General features: G+C 36.9%; 1 protein-coding gene across 1 annotated transcript; it reads right to left on the bottom strand.

Annotated features, from left to right (window-relative positions):
- Positions 1–99: 99 nt before the first annotated feature.
- Positions 100–18,363, bottom strand: LOC139121649 (probable peptidylglycine alpha-hydroxylating monooxygenase 1). The gene is made up of 11 exons (XM_070686726.1): positions 17,958–18,363; positions 15,642–15,699; positions 12,497–12,590; positions 10,850–10,968; positions 7,445–7,580; positions 6,762–6,826; positions 6,244–6,324; positions 4,773–4,849; positions 4,254–4,307; positions 4,059–4,108; positions 100–3,268 (listed from the first exon to the last, which is right to left on the bottom strand). Exons 1-11 carry the CDS (start codon positions 18,072–18,074, stop codon positions 3,082–3,084), a joined length of 1,038 nt encoding a protein of 345 aa, XP_070542827.1. The 5' UTR covers positions 18,075–18,363; the 3' UTR covers positions 100–3,081.
- Positions 18,364–19,873: the final 1,510 nt, after the last annotated feature.

Raw genomic sequence — 19,873 nt, 5'->3', positions numbered from 1 at the left:
TAAGAGGTATTTCATTATAATGACAATACACAATATTGAATCATCTTTCACCCAAGAAGTGTTCTGAGAGAGATGTAATAACTCACAAACACATAGCTCTGAGATCCACAACATTATTTATTGACAGAAAAATATAATCATATCATTTTCGTAAACATTTGTAAATATATGTTTCTGAATCTCCCAGGTGAAAATTACAGTCGAAACAGTGACAAAGAATACAATATATATATATGTATATTTGACTTGCCATTACGGCCCCCATATGGCATGAATACCCAGAATGCAATGCAGTAAAAAGAATCCATGCGGAGGAGACTACTAAATTATTTCAGATCTATGGATATTCATGTCTGATCCTGCCATGTAGCCATATTATGGACATTTTCACAGTTTAAGTTGTAATGAAATCACAAGTGTTAAGTGTTTTACAATGAGTTGACAGGTACTCTAATGCCACTCTCTAGGCATCAAATTGTAGAAATGAAAATCGGCAAAATTCATTTATCATCACCTCTCAGTCATCGTATTGATAACAGTCAATATTCATTTCTTTCCACAACCCTAAAGCATTTCCATTAGCATTATCGCAATAATGAAGGTCAAGTCTACAATTTTAAAGGGAAAAAAAATCAAAAGTTAAAGAAAACACTGTGACAGTGTGTGTCTTTTATGTCAGAAATGGAGCACACAAGCATCGACCACTATGTATTTAGAAAAATAAATATATTTTTAGGCGAGGTCTAGTTCTTCAGAACTCTGAAGCCTTGATGTTGTAAGGTTTAAACTGAAGGGTCAATTAAGCTGTGCATAAGATCTTGTTCACATCTATGAAGTAAGAAACAAAGCTATCATAGCTTACACCATCATGTCAATGAAACAGCACACACCAGGAGAAAGAACAAGCCTTACATTAAAACAGATTTTTGCCGACAGTATAATGTATCTAAGTGGAACCATGGCCACAGGGGGATGTGGTTACCCTGGCAACCACTGCATATCATTCCTCGCTCCTACATTTCTGTTGGCATGTAGTATGACAGCCCTGACAGCTGTTCAAACTGATGATATATGCTTTGGATCACGGTGTACCAGAAACTATCAAAACAATTAAACTATCATCAAACATGGGGGCATGTTTTCCTTCATAATACCGAGTCTTTACAAGTAACACCTTTACAAAAACGGGAATGAAAATACAAGGTACATAATCTTTTTTTTAACAAGAGATTAAAAAGGTTCTAGTACATCTAACATCATTGATATGTTTGAGAGAAATAGTTTTACAGGATTAAAGGATTAAATAGAGTGAATTCTCAATGAAAAACTTCTGTAGCCATTCATCAGAAGGTAGATTTCCAACACCTACCTCAAAAATTGTAGCTAGACAATTTATTTTGTACTACAAGGCATTCAGTGTTTGCTTTCTAGCTTTTAACTGTATGAGTCGTACAAATCTGCTTAACATGGACACTTGACATCGCAAGGGGCATGCTGTCAAATCAACAACTTGGGGGCAGGTCTAATTTAGCTTTACATGCTGCTCTGTTCGACAGATACGACATTATGCCTTGAAAGCTGACATATACGCCCAGGCTTACCAGTATATTTAAAATGTTGCTACCCAGTTGAATTTCTCACATGTGTTAACTCTGTGTGTTTTCTGTAAGAAGATACAGCTTGCACACGTAAATTGTGAAACACAACACGTCTACTTAATGTTCTTTATACATATTATACTATTTACAATTTATAATAGAGGTTACAGTTTGTAAAGAATGTGATTATACAGTTTTTAGTCAGAACAAAAACCAGTTTTTTAGAACAAAAATATGGAGCCAGGTCCATGGTAAGACTACACATTGTGGAAAGATTTCAGATCAATGACTGTCACAAATCATAGTCTCTTGCCATTTGAGTTTCTTACTACTTTATGCAAATAAAGTCATCTGTAGTCCTTTCACCCTTTTTTAGTGTTGTTAAGTCCAACTTTATCACAGAAAACAACAGGGTTGAACCATTCCAATTCAGTAAAAGGGAATAAATGAGATTTGAGTGATTATGTAAGTTTCAAAAAACGTTTTATCATATCATTTGTAAATCACAGGATATACCTTGCCTATTGCCCATACAAGTATTCTATCCCATAATAGTCTATCATTTTCTTTTGGCAAACCTATGCTGAGAAAGGAAATTGTTTGTATAGTCGTGTAAAAATGTAGTATAGTTTTGCATATCACTGTAATTAAATCATATTATGAAACTATTCAAACCCCATATAATTCATACACCATATGTGAGTAAAAGAAAGCAAAATTGAGAGAATTCAACCATATTGACTCTTAATCTACTTGTGAATTTTTACTGAAATGTTTGAGTGTGTGGATAGCCAAGCAGTATTTGTATGGAACAATCGCGCCAGGGAGAATATCTTACACTAATCTTGAATGAATTTTGAAGTCTTGGGAAAAAATTCAAATGCACCCGACATTTTGATTTATGAACAATTTGATAATCCAAAATAATGAAATTTGATAATCAACAAATGAAATATGGGCAGGTAAAGAATTATTGAGGGACTTCTTAAGCATGAAATTAAAAATGCCATAGAACAGGTGTAAATGTACCAGAATGAAATTGCAATATTAGATAACCAAATCATAGATTATAGAAAGTTGCAGAACTTATCACCATGGCGACTGTAATCTCTGCATATATTGTAAACACCAGTAGCATAACTTTGGATTACGTTTTGTCACTATTTTTATTTATCAATTCAACCACGGTTCTTTGTCAAACTCTTCAAAGCATTTTGAGAGACGCAGTATTCAGCTTGTTAGCTCCGCCTGTACATGTAGAGACTGCTTTTTACAGTTGAAATGGATTGTGGTCCGGAGGAGAATTTCAATGGAAACAATAACAGTGCAATATTACGTGTATAGACGGTGTACTGACAAACTAAATAGTAGGTCTGTCAACATGCTTGTGCATTGGAGTCGAACAAGAACTTGCAATTGACATACAAAACAAAATAGTGAAAAATTCATCAAAAGTAAAGTTTCTGGCCCTTTTCAAAATCATTTACATATCCATTGGCTTCTCCCCAGCGTCTGCGGGTACTGTACTTGCAAGTTTATCAACATCCACCGGGACGTCCAAGTCCCTTGACCACTGGTAGCGAGCGCTGAAGCATTCACTGTCTTGTGGAATTTTACCGTTGGTGTAATACATCATGTAAAAGTTGCACATTTCGTCCGCCATTGTTGCGCTGAAATAAACACAAGGTAAACAATTTTTTCAGTATCTGGTGAAGCAAAATCTTCATGATTGTATTCACTTATCATTTGGGAGTTTTGATATTTTTGATTGATCAAATTCACTCACATATCACAAAACCACAAAAAGTGCTGCTGATTATGTTTGCTCTCCACATTGGGGACAAAATCTGTCAGAACAATTTGTTCAGTCATGCATGGGGTGAAAATCGATAAAGGATTGTTAGCCTCTAATCGGGAACTTTTCTCATACTTAAATATCCTTTTTTCTTAGTTTTTGGCACCCCCAAAAAAATTGAGGTTTACTTTTAACAAAAATCAGCCTTGATGTGGCAAAATACCCACATAGTACATTTCAGTTTCATTTCATAGTACTGTAACATTTCAGTTCAGAATAGGATATATCTCCCGTTTCTTCCAGATGTCCTGCTTTGATAGTTATTTTTAAATGTGACTGTAACATTTTATTCACGGACACTCTGGCAGGAAATTTTAACCAATCTCGACTACATCACCTATCCTTGTTTGCTACATGCATCTAGGACCAACTCATAACATTTGCCTGTTATCATGGTTTGTTACCTGCTGAGATCCACTATCCTAGTGTACAACATTCAAAAAGCACCCAGGTAAGGCCCTAAAACAGATTCGGATGACTTATACTTGGGGATCATAATTACTGACCGCCCAAGAAAATATGCTTAAATTTCACCCCAAGACAAACAATAACGCATGATGATTGGGCAGAGTAATCTTCAGTTTTTGGCATCGTGTTTCACTTACCCAACATACACAGTGTGGTCCAAGTTATTCACCATGGTACACCTGGCAGCCTGCCAACAAGAGAAACGAATATAATTAATCAGCGGTATTTTCAACATTTCAAGAAATTTGAAGTCTCACATATTAGACTTATTCAAAATTATTACAATGTAAATGACAAACAAGAAACGTCAGTCAAAATAAATGAAAACTCACCAAAACATCTCCTGGATGTATCTCCAAACTTTTATCTTTTATCGGGTAAAACATCTGCCGACGACAAGAAAATAGAACCCATTAGTCCATTTATAGTTGAAATATTATTCTCCACTGAATCAATCCATCATTCATTAGAATGGTGCGTTATTATACACTGAGCATCTATGACATACAGGATAACAACGATACACAATGTACTTTGCCAATCGAATGCGTCACATTGTAACAATAAATACATTGAAAAAAACATTTAATCTACACATTTTATCCATTTTTAGCATTGTTTCTTGGGTTACTTATTTCTCTAATTATCGTTTCGTTTATTTTATTCACTTTTCCCCTTCTGAATGCTCTAAAACTTCTGGATGTTGTGTGAAAACTTTTTGCAGTAATATGAATGTATGATAAAAAAAAATCCGAGCCAAGATGAGATACAGTAACTTAAAGGCACTGTCTGATTTTTGTTTGAACCCTAATTACAACTGTATTACTTTTCCAATATTGAATATTGCAAACCTGTGGAAGCTGGGGGTTTCTACGTCCAATCTCCGTCCACCTGTCGTCTTCCACACGATAGGCAGCCACTACTTTCCCTGGAAATGACAATACATTTCATCTTGCGATTAGAAAGAAGAAACGTTATGTAATGTGCAGTGTACCTGGTCTTCACATGTGGCAATGGTTGCCTCAGATGCATCATATTAATACAGACTTTTTCAATAACAAACTTTAAGGCAGTTGATCAACTGCCTTTAATATTGCACATTTTGAGAGTATCGAATCGCAGGGTAAAAGGTATGTTTTTTAACCATCCCAAGAACAGTGACATTGTAGCCATCATGGCTTTGATATACTATGGCATTGTGGGCTGTAACGGTCAATGATTTTAAGTCATAATCTCATACGTAACACGATTGGAACTAATTTGGGATAATTGGATAGTGAAGTAATGTCGATTTAATCTACAAATGAAATCTCATCTGCTTTTCTTTTTATATCACGCACTTGATTTTATGACTAATTTGCAATATTGCAACATTTAGCTGTACGGCACCTAACACTTTTTAGAAATTTGAAACATGAAAATCCGTATTACGTGTAAAAGTAGTTTTCATCCAGTCCTTTTAAACATCCAATATGCCTAGTCTGAGTATACTGGAAGTATCAACATTTTTTAAATTTCATTACATCTGAAGAATAGCTCTAAATGTTGTATCCATTTGCTAAAACTTCAAGTTAAGAAATGCATTACTTGTTTGGTAAATTTTTGCATCTTGAATCTAGTATCTTGAATCTTGTAAGTAAACAATAACAATAACGATTTGCTTAGCAACCAATACATAAGTATTACAAAATAAGAGACAGAATAAAAAATCATGAGCAATACAAAATATTGGAATTCTAGTCTCTATCACTCCTAAAATTTATGCATATTTGTCTTACAATCTGTTATGTTAACCTCTTGGATAGTATAACCGTCAATATGGCTATTATCTATTATCTTTGAATACCATATTGACCCACGCACTTTCTGATATTAAATAAATAATTTAACCGATAGGTTTTGGATACTGCCGGAAGGTTTGTATTGAATGTATACATTATATAAAGTTTACTGCTACAGAAAAAAAAACAATATGCCAAGCCAATATCGCCCGTTATATAATCTATTTTTGTCAAACTGCATGATTAAATGTACCCTTTAGAAAGTTTTGTACTCAGTGATATAGACCAGGTATCACACTAATTTAATTTCATTTAATTCAATTTAATTTAATTAAATTTAATTATAAGTTGACTCAAGATATGATCAGTGTTCAATAGATTACACTCAATATCACCGTAACTCAACTTGATCTAAGCCCAAAATATGGCTGAGAATTTATTACTTACACCTGATCCAGAATTACATTGTAATATGCTGAGACAAAATGACTGCCTTCACACCGAGAAGAAAGCAAAATATGTTTTGCCAGTGATGACTTACCTAGTTTATGCGTGTGGACTCTAAATGCAAACGGGTGTAGAATTGGGCCACGTCGGTAGATACAGGCGGTTTCTAAGTGAGCTGCACAAACGGGAAAAATTTACATTATTGTCAAGACTCTGTATCATGTATATGGTAAAATAGCATTATGGATGTTAGTTCGGTGACGAAGTTATAAACTAGATAAGTAAATCGCCCCTCTTCCGGGATTTGTGAATTTGGGAATGAAAGATAGTTGAAATACATGACGACAAGATGATAATTTATCGAGATAAACATCTTCAAAAACTTAGAATTCTGTTGCAATGTTTGTGTTCACGGTTGTTATGTTGTAAGCCGTCTTGTTTCGTTTGTAACCTTTTATCAATGGCATCTAAATGCTCAGTAGTCCTTTCCCCTCCCAGTGAGCCACAAAATCCAAATCTATGCTCACGTCCCTGCATTTATGCTCTCCGTCAGAATGGAAGAGCGCATGTCGATGATTAATATCATAAACAAAAAACTATTCCTTGGCTTACTTGTTTTATCCTTTGGTATTTTACCGTCTGTTGCCATCAAGTAAACACCAGCTTGATACTTTAACCTACGCAAATGAATTGAACAAAAAAGAACAATGAATTTCAAGTGTACTCCGCAATCTCGTTCCATAACGTCACTGTACAAATTACAAATTAGCGCTTTAATGCTCATTTTATGATTCTGGAGAGAGAGAGAGAGAGAGAGAGAGAGAGAGAGAGAGAGAGAGAGAGAGAGAGAGAGAGAGAGAGAGAGAGAGAGAGAGAGAGAGAGAGAGAGAGAGAGAGAGAGAGAGAGAGACAGAGAGAGAGAGAGAGAGACAGACAGACAGAGAGACAGACAGACAGACAGACAGACAGACAGACAGACAGACAGAGACAGACAGATAGACAGACAGACAGCCAGACAGATACAGAGAGGCAGACAGACAGGCTGAGACAGGGAGTGACTAAAGACAGAGACATAGACACACAGAAAGAAATAGAAAGAGGGTAAGAGGGATGATGATGATGATGATGATGATGATGATGGTGATGATGATGATGGTGATGATGATTACGACGACGACGATGGGGTTATGTTGGTTCATATGTCAGCGTATACGCGTGCCGAGTATTGCAAGCTTTTAGCCGAGACGTAGAAAGGTAAGACCGAGGAAATCTAGTGAGATTCGTTCACAACTCACGGTTCAGGGGTAAAATGGAGAGTCATTCCCGAGTTGTCGGTTGTCTTGCCATCGAGAAATTTATCGATATGACCGTAGTGTACTTGCAGAACGAGGTAGTTGATGTCAGTGTCGCCACCAATAGCAAAGCCAACTCCTGTGGAGAAAGAAGTAGTTTTACAAATAATGACTTAAGTTAGATGAAATGATTTTCATAGAATTTTCATGTTTAATAATATTACCACAATATTTTTTTTCTCTTCTGATATCAAAACTTTTTCTGCGAGGTGCTTCCACTGACGTCCACTGGCTGTAGACAGTAGCGACTATTCTGATTTCAAGTGTCGACAAAGTTCAGGCAACTTGATTCTTTATTTCAGCAATGTGCACGTCGCCTTACACTAAGTATTTAAAGAGCGCGACAAACATTTCCCTGGACAGGGTATTAAAGGGTAAAATCACAGAGATAGAGGGACTGTGGTAAAATTATGCACACAATGATTTTACATGTAGCAACTGTTCTGTTAGCAAGCTAAACAAAAGCCTTTGTCTTGTTTTTTTGAACACAGCATTTTGCATTTTGTCTGTTTTTTTAACCCAAACACGTAAGGATGTGGCGGAATATTTTTTTCTGTGAGAAAGAATTATTGGCTGCCAATGTTACGCACGATCGAGCTTCGAAGTGAAACGCCTTCCGAACTTTGAATTATTAATAACATGTATAGCTTAGAGAAATGATTTGTCTTTTCAGGAAACCCACGCAAATTGTAATATAAGTTACGATAACTCTGAATCGGCTCAAAAGCTGTATCAAGACGTTTATTTCAGTTATTTGGCCTTGGCAACGATATCAAATAATAATTTGTCAAATAAATGTCAAATAAATAATGTAAAGTTATTTGTGATTTCCCAACGGTGAAAATACCCATTGCGCGGCACACACCGCTATACACACAAATGAAACGAGCGGTGACAGCGTTGGCGTGTCACTTAATACAATCTTTCTGACCAGATATTGCTGGCGAGAAAAAAAACGTGCCTGATAAATAATTTGGTTACCCTGGGGATCGATACGAGTAACTGAGAAATGGAGCCGGAGTTACGTCTTTATTTAGTTTGCACGTGATCAGACACAAAAGCTACAAGCCAATGATGGCAGTCTAGTCTTCACTCTGAGAATCTACCGTGTGAACCTTTTTAAAGGTGGGGTAATTAGTAAAGGGGAGAAAATCGTTTTACCTTAAATAAAATTAACAATAATTCCGAATACTGCGTTGGTCTTAAATTTAGAGATTTAAAATGGCGAGTTGGAAATCTTAGTGCTTATATGTACATGACGTAAACTCAGATTATTAATCCCGACGTAAACTTATATTAATGCAGAGGTAGTCGATTTGTCGTAAGGTGTTCAAGAATTTCATTTCCGTCGTGACATTGTAAACATTTGAGAGATAATTATACGACAATAAATGTGCTCTAAATTAAGCCATATTGTTGTTTGGGGAGATTTTTAAATAGACATATATTTGAATTTCCCCGTAAAATATTCTCTTGAAAACAAGAGACTCGCGACTTAACCGATGATAAGCGGAGCTTTTGCCTAATACACTGTCATTTTCATATATCTTATGAATATATTCTCCTGTAAAAATTCTCCAATACTTCAAAGTTTCATATTTTTATCAAAGATGGCAATTGGTTTTCCTATTTTCTCTGAACTCGAGCACTCTCACAGATCACGGGGCGGTTCTTTCTCTCTTATGCAATGTTGACTATCCAGTTCTAATCGGCTACACCCCAATTTGCACGTATACCTTGATGACGTCACATAAACCGCGCGTCACGGCTTGATGTCTGACATGTGAACTTTACATGGCACTAATTAAACGCAGCGGTAGATATCAATAATAAGCCTGATATGAGATGATATGGAACGGTGTTACTGTTAGAGACAAGTCACCGCGTGTTGCTATTCCCATCAGAGGCCTGTGTTTTCAAATCGGGATGTATGGATGGATCAATTATTGAATCATGAAAAAAGTGTCAACAGGCCTTATCTTTGTACAAGCTAACTTTTTATGCAATCAGTTGCCACCTATGGACATAAATTCCAACAAGATAAATTATTTTTATAATTGATGAGCCAAGTCGTGACCTTAACTGTCAAAGTAACGGGTTATACGTTATAAAAACTTGAAGTCTCTCTTCTGAGCCTCTAAATTGAAAGACATCAACGTTTGCTAAAACTTTCCACGAAGAAACTTTAAACAATTCCCATTAGAAATAAAGAATAAAATTGAGGGGAATTCGGTACTAGAAAAACAACATGAAATTACCCAATATTTCTCGCATTCAGATTTTCACAAAGTAAGCCTGTAAAAACTTTATACACACCATGAGCGGCATTAATTGATAAGTAAGATCGTATTGTGAAGGTTTGAAAGTTCGAATATCTCTTCCCGAGGCACATTCCACTTGACGACATAATTATTACACTTTTCGGCATTACTTACAAACTATGGACTGTCATGAGTTCTTTGATAATGGTCGAAAACGCTATCATTTTACTTTCTTCAAGATCAGTCGGTAAATTAGTTAATACACCTATATACATTCGCACATTAGTGGTTTGAAGTGCTACAATAGTTTGCACGAGTCGCGAGCGAGTTAATTTTAAAGATCATATTAGTTTATGAGTTGCATCATGGTCGCCGCTATGTCAGAAATGAAGTAATGATCCATGTTTAGTTCGCGCCTCAAAAATGGAAGATTTTAAACCCTGCTCAAATTTTCCTCAGCCGAACTAAACCATTCTCTTTCAAAATCAAGAATAAAAATCGGAAGTCTTGTCCAAATTTTGGTACTAAAAAACAAATTACCCAACATTTACCGATATTTGAAAATCAAACAGAAATGGCTGCCATCCCTGTGTAATCCCTATCTCTATGTGGAAAAAATAAAAAATTCAGATTTTTACAAAACTAAGCTGGTGAAAACGTTTCTTACTCCAAGAGCTTCAAACCCCTACAAGGGGTAGATTAAAACAGAATTGTAAAAATTTTAAGAGTCCGAATATGTGTCCTCGGTGCATTCTACCTTAAAGGTATACAGTCACCTGTAATCTAAATATGCCCATATATGGTCAAAGGGGCATTCCTTGGTATTCAAAATGTCCATTTGAGGGCGCTGCTTTTAAAAAAGCGGCCACCCGCTCAAAATCTGTGATTGGTTAGATTTTCTCTTTCCATGGTAACTGTGGCAAAATTGGAACAGGTGACAGTATACCTTTAAGAGTCTATTCTTACCCGTTCCGTTATTTCCCCGCCTTTCCGTTCAAATGCAATTTTTAAAAAAAAACACAGGTAAAATGAGGTGAAACAAACCTCTAGAGCTTGAAATTGAAGATCATGGTGAACATTTACATACCTTCTGGTAATTTGAGGTCAGGTGCGTCCATTGCCCATGCGTAGAGTATCTTCGTTGACCCTTGACACATAGGGCCTTGATTGGCTTCGTCGTTGTCACTTGACATTTCACCGCAATTCCTGTTGACGATTGAAAGTTTGTGTGAGACGTTTTACACATGAAATACAAAGTCGTTAGAATACATCTTGATGTCGAAGGGTGATGTTTTAATCTGGCATAATTTCTTTCTAAGTTTTTAAAGACGTTTACGATGTTTAGGATGACTCGACAAAGCTAGGGGTTCAAAGTCATGCAAAAGACGAATAATTAAAATATTTATGAGAGTCGCTTTCAATGATGCATTTGTCGATAACTAGGTTGTGCCTGAAACATACATGTCAGACTATTATGGAAAGCCGGAACATTTTTTATGAAATTAAATTTAGTACTTAGTTTTAAATTTTCAAAAATACCAGTGAAACTCATTCCCGGTCGAAGCATAACATAACGTAATGCTATAGGCCTAAGCAAGAACTTCATTGGAACTAATAAATGTTTGTAAAATCTATGTTAACTGAGCTTTCTTTAAATTTCTCTTGGCTATCATAATCTGTGGTTCATTAAGTCATGTTTCCAATTCTTTTCCAGCTACATCTTGATTTCCACGTTCCCTTGCAGATATGCACGGTTTCTACTGGATAGAAAATCACTGACAGCCCTTCAGAAAATGAAAGATGACGTCTCCGATTTCTCGTGGTGAAAGCTCGGTGATATAATTTCTTTTGCATCATCTTACAGAGGCAGAGGTGACGTGCCATATAAGAATAAATGAGGACGTTTTGAATCGACAGATAAAATAGTTCAAAAGGTCACTCAGAAATCGATGTTTTCTGTTGAGAAAATATGAATCATTGGCTTCCGTCGTCAAATATGGCGGAATCAGTTTTTGCGAGACTATGACTTGGCCAACGATGCAAGAGTCTGAGGAACGTTTAGTTCCAGAACGGCATCCATAAAAACCCAGTACATCCCCCTATGCAGTCGTCATCAAAGGCCATTCGACTAAAGGCGATTTACATTTATATAATCTCCGACGCTATCGTATAAATGTATTGACTGATTTTTGTGACCACATATCAGAACATTTCTTTGTGCATTTGCACCATGCGAAGACTTGAACTATTCTTGTCGAGATAACGAGATGTGCGAGTCTCCCTTACACATTTTGCAGTAATACACCGGCAGGTATCTTACACACATTTCCTCGCTGTGTGAACAAGAAACCCAGTGTCTACTGTAACTTTTCTTGCCAATGTCAACACTTTGTAAGGTACTAGACTGCGACACACGGACTTCATCGCCAGGAAGGAGAAGTTATTATGCAAAATCCGCAGTCGCTATGCTACATGTAACCTAAAATGCGTTTCAAGTCATAAAGCTATTAAAATGCTCCCGACCAGCATGCAGGCATCCGTGCAAGGGAACTAATTAAATCAAATATTTGTTCGCTCTCCAATTTATCCATGTTAATGTCTGTAAATTGCTGGTCGTAATGATGTGACCCAACCCCAGTGGGTTATTTTCCGAAGCTACGTGCAGCGCTGCGAAATGTCACGATAGTAAATCAACATTAGTAATTGGACAGAAATGTTTTAGTATCACTCTTACCAAACTTGGTCTTTCTTGTCATAGCCGGGGGATGCGCACCCAAACAGCAACATGTGGTGTGCGGTCTCTTTCTGGGCATGTGGTTCAAATGCAGCTGAGAGAGGAAAGTGAGAGAGAGAGAGAGAGAGAGAGAGAGAGAGAGAGAGAGAGAGAGAGAGAGAGAGAGAGAGAGAGAGAGAGAGAGAGAGAGAGAGAGAGAGAGAGAGAGAGAGAGAGAGGGGGGGAGATAGGGAGACAGACAGACAGAAGCCAGAGGGGTAGAGACAGACAAACAAACAGACAGACACACGACAGACAGAGAGAGAGACAGGCAGAGGAAAACAAGGAACAGAGGAAGGCAGATAGAGGTATGATTTTATTTCATTAAATCAAACAGAAAAGTGTGAACTTAAAAAAAATTGTACTGAAATTGTGTCCGTGTTTTCCTATCGAAAAGACAAATCGTCAAACATTCAAACATTTGGAATCATTGATCCCATGTCCTTAATGGACTGCGCTAACGATAAAAATTATTCAAAGCAAAGATATCGATATACATTATGTAATGGAACTTAACAGTTATAAAGCAACATAGACTTTTGACCGTAAATACAGCGTGCACCTTGATCATGGACAGTGATTCAGTCATTGAATATACATTACGGACACATGCTGTAATACACCAATGTTACAACACTTCAAAAGACCTAGAATCTTCTAAGATATAAGTTTGCTGTATTTCATCCTACTTTTATAATCACACAAAACAACATCATTTCTTTATGAATTACAAGTTGTGCCAGTTTGAAACGCAGTTTTACTGAAATTTAACAGGCAAGTCGCCATGCTTGGCAATATTTCGATCACTTTTGAGTTTCGGGAAATAAAAATTTCGTCCTATGTGATGTAAGTTCTCGGCTTTTCAAAATTAATCTGCTCACTGGCATGACATGAAGTAAAGAAATTTTACGTCTCGTCTCCGGAGTATTTCTGTTTAAAGCCGTACTTTACAGGGTTTAGTCCTGTCGGCCGTATTTGAGTCAATATAATATAATAAATCACGTTTATCATGACCGACAAATTATCATAACCCCTTGAGGAGACTGGGACTCTCCTTAGAAAGTAACGCGTGACGCATGATATGCATGCTGCGAGTAAAATAACATCAAGATTCAGACCGATTTAAAATGGCCGACGTTGACTTGATCGAAACACCACTGTGAAAATTGGTCTCTGCTGTGTGTTGCCATTTGTCCAACAGCGAATCGCACTTGTCGATAATTCAAGCGGAAATTACGTAGACGTGGATTATTTACCGTTTCGGATGAGCAAATTCGTTTCGCCGTAAATTTATTATGCAGGATCGTGTTGAAAATTAGTCGCCAATGGCGGAGTGCTATCGCTATTCAACTGAAAACACGGCTTCAAATAAGCCGTATGTGTAAAACATGTTTGCACTGACACTGTTGTGCGACACACTTCTATGGCGTTGTCATCACGTATTCACCCGACAGCTATGATAATATTTCCCGCTACAGAAATGAAGAAAAGGGACTATTCCCGTGTGATAATTATGCAAAAAGCAGGTTGTTAAATTCCTGGCCGATCATGACTGAAGAGCATTCATGAGAAATTCATAGACCCATAGGTATGAAAACGCGGCAATTCCACTCAAAAATATTACAGCTCGCAGCTAACAAACCACAGTGCCGAAGCTGCTGTGTTTAAATTCACGTTTATGAATCGACTTGATGGATTAAAAATGTGCGCTTTCTTTTTCCCGCTTTCCTTTCCAACATACGGTGACAATAAAACTGGCTTGTATTAATATTAATAGCTCATCAAACAGACGTCTAATCGAACTCGACTAATCCTTTTCAACTAATGGATGACGTACATGGATTTCGTTCCTATTCCCATGGCAACGAATATATTTAAATAACCCAGGTTGCCCCAGTGTAACCTTCAAGTATACAATAGACAGAAATGCGTTTTTCTTCGATCATCTTTCTTCCCTACACACAAAGAGATGGACATATTAAATGCCTGGGATGCATTTATGGCATGTCTGTGATTGAAAATGATTTGTGTGGTTAATCGTAGAAATTACAATAACCTAGCCTGAATCGCCAGACAAAATGAAAATTAATTCGAACAGAACACCCAATTGTGTCTTTCAAGGATTTTTTTCAACATCCGCACGTCCTTTTTTATTTTTGTTGTTCATCTCTATCGCTCACATCATCAAAAACAAGATGTAACGTCATCGTTTACCAGCGTAGGTTGCTACAGCAGTGAACAAGCGAGCCTTTGTTGCCCAACGCTGCCTGAGCCAGCTTCTTTTAAGATCTAGGGCTCTCTCGAAGGCGAGATGAATAAATATAAAAGCAGCTGTACATATGCAATCCCGGGAATATACATATATCATTCAAAAGCCTTTACAAAGCCTTTTACGTTGTGCAATCATGTTTCTATAATTTATGACTATGAAATCTGCCATTTAAATAGGTCTTTGGAAAGTAGTAATTTAAATATACGAGAAAGTTAGTGGTTTTGTTTTGTTTTGTTGTCTTGTGGGTTATTTGTTATTATTTAGTTTTTCTGATGAAGAATGAATATTCTAGTACTATACACATGTATACTACAATTGGTTCAAACAATATAAATTTTGCATAGTAGCTTTAATACAGTCATTATATAGTACAATTTCAGATTGTGTGCTTCTCAGCAAACGCAAGATAGGTGGATAGATTTGATTTAATTCATCACGATTTATATGACGCCCAAAGCATGAAATTTGTCAATTTTTCCGTCTTGGTTACAAAGTATTAGAAAGTTGGTAAGCTAGTAAAAAGCTAATCTCACACACCGATACAGAGTCAATTAATTAATGGACACATCTTCCTGGGACCATGATGAAACTTTTCCACAAATTCGAGTGACCCTTTCACCACCATGGTTTGAACCAAATCCATCGTTTTCTATTGTAGAGTTGGACCTTTAGACTGGGAGATGGGGGAGGGTGGGGTGAAAGGGTTAAGCTAATCAATTTTGAAATAATCTTTCGTTGAACCAAAGTCAAGCATAATTGAACAATAATTACGCCATCAAGATGTGTTTTTTTTTATTCTAGTATAATGCCAAGATGAATATCTTCGATACTTACTTATGAAGATTTCTTTCTCGGGCAGTCTGGGCGTAGAGTAGCAGAAATAGGTGTCGTGCTACAACAAAAAAATATTACACATGATTATAAAGCAATTCAGATTAAATCGATCGATGATAATATACCCCTTTACTCTTTGAGCGCCAATGTCAATTTTTTCACCTTTAGAAAATATACTCCAGTCAAATTTTTTTTCAGTTTTTTTCATTATTTTGATAACAAATAGTAGCCAATGAAGTGTGATGTTCATTTGGTCCAAAATTATCAAAGCATTACAGAAAATTTCATCAAAATTGGTAAAAATGTTGCACTAAAATTTTGGTGGGAACGATTACAGCACCCAAAGGGCTAATCGCTCGCAACTCGCCGATTATTGTATCGGAAGATATTGTTTTATGTGTGTGTACTGTCGTTCTTTTCAAATTCCCAGGCGGTATTGAGAAGCCTGCACAAAAACAAACAACAACAACAACAAAGTAAAACAAATAAAAAGCTTTGTATGAGGTGTTAACGCGCATGAGTTGTTATGAACAAACAGCAGTGTACGTAGAATGATATTTACCCATTACAGGACTCGACATATGGGTTTATCGTTTTAAAGTACATCTTACTGTATTGCCATCTGCTTTTTAAAATGCACCAAATGAATGTTAGGTTCGGAATACGGACTGAACATAGCACAAATAAACTCTGGGCAATGCTTTAACCTTCCATCTATCATTTGTTATTTATTGTTCATGTAATTTGGACAATGAGTTCAATCGTATGGAGCGATAGAGTTTATTCGCACGTGACTTCATTAATTCTATTTACTATGCGTGCATTTTCCCTATTTTAAAATCGTAAAAGTGAATGATTTAATGATACAACCAGTAAATGTATTTTGTCTGTAAATTACTGTAAATGTACCCTGTGTGTTCTGATAGCGTGCAGATCGCCCTCAGAAAGTGGATCAAAAAGTCAACACGCCTTGGTTTCACATGACACGCGAACAACATCCTGGTGAAAATATAAGCCATACGTACGACACCGTATAATGCGATGTCCACAACATACGTCATACATTGACTTTTCGATACAGCCGAGTTCATTCCAGTTCTGCAGCACAAAATTCTAATCGGCAGAATTACAAATGCGAAAACGTTGGAAGATTGCCAATGAACAAAATCTAGAAACGCGGTAGTTAACTTTGCATAAGCCATTTTATCATTTATATATACTGATAGTTTTCAGGGGGTGTTTCTGTCAGACTGGTGCATGAGATTATGCTAAACGAGGTAGCCAATTTGTAAGCCGTCTTTTCATTGACAGAGTGAATTCATATATCTCGCAATATCACACATTGTGATCAGGTGTCAGATCTTCTTTGATCTCCCCGACTGACAGTTTCCGAAGAAAATTGTAAAGATATGATGACGTCGCATATACCCAACATGTCACATTCTTATGTCGGAAAAAAATAGCAATATCTGAATTACAAACATCTAGTTTGCCGACCATACAGTTAGCGGAGTTATCGAACAACACATTCTGCTGTCACATCCTCTCATCCTTTTGTTATATTTAATGTGGAGAAAAATACCCATTGAAAACAGGTAAAACGTAGGATTTGTCGTAAGATATCAGTGAGAAAACGACAACTATCATGTCTCACTGAAACGACAATCACGTGACATTCTTCCAACTCAAAGACTCGTTGCTGCTGTTATTTCGAACAAAATTGCTCACGTTTTCGTATATGCATTATATAATATTTTGATGAGAGTATACTTAATTTGCTCGTTGTCAATAGTGCGCCGCTCAATTTACAGTTCAGGTAGGGCACCTTTGTCAACCTGCTACAGTGGAATTAAAATGCTGTTCAGAAAGTCAAGTGTTTATACGATGTTGTTCTCATCGCAATCTAAATCTTGCCTGGCGAATTTGAAAGTGCAGTGCAGTCATCTACTTCAAATCACCATATATCAAGTGCATGCAAGGTATACCAAAGTGGTCTCCATTGTGTTTCAGCGGGCGAGAAAACAACTTCCCAATTGGTAGCTGAAAGCTTGCCGCGCCGCCGGAGATAATGTGCCCACTGGAACTAATTGGATTTCGTGTTGAAATTAACAACCGAGTTCGATTCATTGTACAAAGCGATCACCACTACTTTCCTCTCAAGTATGGCCATCTCTCACAATCTCTGATGCGACTTTACGTTATAAATGTTTATTTTATAAGATTAAAATCAGTTTAATTTTTCCAAATGTTAACAACTAATAATCGTACACTATTTTTGCATCCGTTTTATAGCTGAGGCAGTGTCAATTCTCTTACCGTTTTAGGGGATACGTCGGGCATTCGAAGGTCGTATGAGAAATCTTGTTCCGCGATGGTGACTCCACACATCAAAAGAAGAAGCGACGGAAGACACACTCTGATGAAGTCCGCCATATTGTTTTCTTCGTAATCGTTTAGCTAGAACGGCGAGTCGCTGTCGTAAGCCAAAGCTTGAGAGGTGATATAGCTCGTCCAAACCCCAAAAAGCAGATCAATCAACTACGAAGAAACACGTTTCTGTCTTTTTTTCCTTGTTCCTTTTCTTCCTTGTTAAAAAATATTTCCTCTACTTGTGCTCAAATATATTTCGGTACGACACGGAGTCGATGGTTATTGGAAGCCAGGCCTTGGCGTACTCAAACTGATTTGACATCTCTCACTTCCCGGGGGTTTATGAATGACTCTTCAATCGGGCGATTCCATTTAACTGGAGAGGTATGACCGTATGAATCTCCTGAAAGCGCCTCGGCAACGTTCAAAAACATCCGTATTCTACTTCCTGCGGAATAAAAACATCATTTGCCTTTGATTTTAGAAACAGAGAAAATGATTGAGGAAAATATGAGTGGGTCAAACAGTTTATGTTCAATGAGTGATTTCACCCGCGGACAAAGTACTTGTATGGATATATTAAAATTACACGTCGGTGACGTCACCCTGTACTCTCAGTGGAAATTGACAAGGAGGGTAATTGAAATTGGCTTATTGTGCGCACATTTAATATGCTATTTATCGAACGTTCTATTTTCTCTCCGTTTTATTGTTGTCAGTTTGGTCTGACTCTATCGCCATCTGCGAAAAGCAAGGGTATTTTGGATCCATGATGGTGGAGTTAGCAACTAGGAATCCGACACAAATCATCGCAAACATCTACAATTTGATTATATTGTATAATAAAATGATAGGGCCGATGGTCGTATTATCTTTACATTGTATTATGTCTTTGGTCTCAGAATTTTTTAAGTCAAGACATAATTAATTCTACGATTTTGTATGCCTATATGAATTAAAAGCAACCCTTTCTTTTTGTGTAATATTGTAGTAATCTTTTTATGGGTTTATGATTCGCTTACTGACAAACATTGCACAGACCCGATTCTCACTCTGTTAATATCCCGTTAAATAAATGGAAAAATGATAAAACAGACCCAGTTTATAAATCACAGTGCGTGTGAGGGCCTAGACAAGACGTCCTCCATTGCCGAACATTTATTCGATACACCGTGTAGTCACCCATGTTGACTGTGTTCAATCAAGCGCTACTTGCTCCACATACTTCATTCAGGATTCGCTGGGCGTAATCAGATCCAAGACTTTTTATCGAGCACCAAAATAACTTGTGATATACTGAAGTGAAACAAAGAATCACAAACAATTTATGCAGGCACCTTTTATGTCTATCAGAATTTCAGGCAAAGGAAGACAAGAAGAATGATATAGATTTCAAAATTTGCGGAATTTGTTCAATATATCAATAGCAAAGTTTCGAAGTGATGTTTTTTTGTTGTTTTCTTCACGAAGCACCTGGAGAACAAAAATGGTCATAATCAGAGAGAAGGCGCTGTGTGACTTATTCAATGACTAATGAACCTCCTCCTAACCCTTGGAATGTTGCAGCTTGAGTTATTCCAGCTTGAGTAGTGTCCAGGTAGCGATTAGATTCAAGACTGGGCTCAGAATTCCGTTTGATGAATAGCAAGTTACTCTTGTATTTGTTGGCTCTCCACAATATATTGAATCAGCTGCACGTCACCTTGTTTCAGTCCATCGGCTTGTTGTACTCTGAATCTATGAAATGCACTTTAGATACATTATCGAGCCAGTTAGTCATGACACGAACCACTGCGCTCCGAGTCATACCAATAACATATATGCAAAGGAGAATGTAATTTACATTACTCGGAGTCTAAAGA

Source organism: Ptychodera flava, chromosome 21, assembly GCF_041260155.1.
Source record: "Ptychodera flava strain L36383 chromosome 21, AS_Pfla_20210202, whole genome shotgun sequence".
NCBI lineage: Eukaryota > Metazoa > Hemichordata > Enteropneusta > Ptychoderidae > Ptychodera > Ptychodera flava.
The sequence above is the reverse complement of the archived record's forward strand: the minus strand, read 5'-3'. Positions and strand labels throughout refer to the sequence as shown.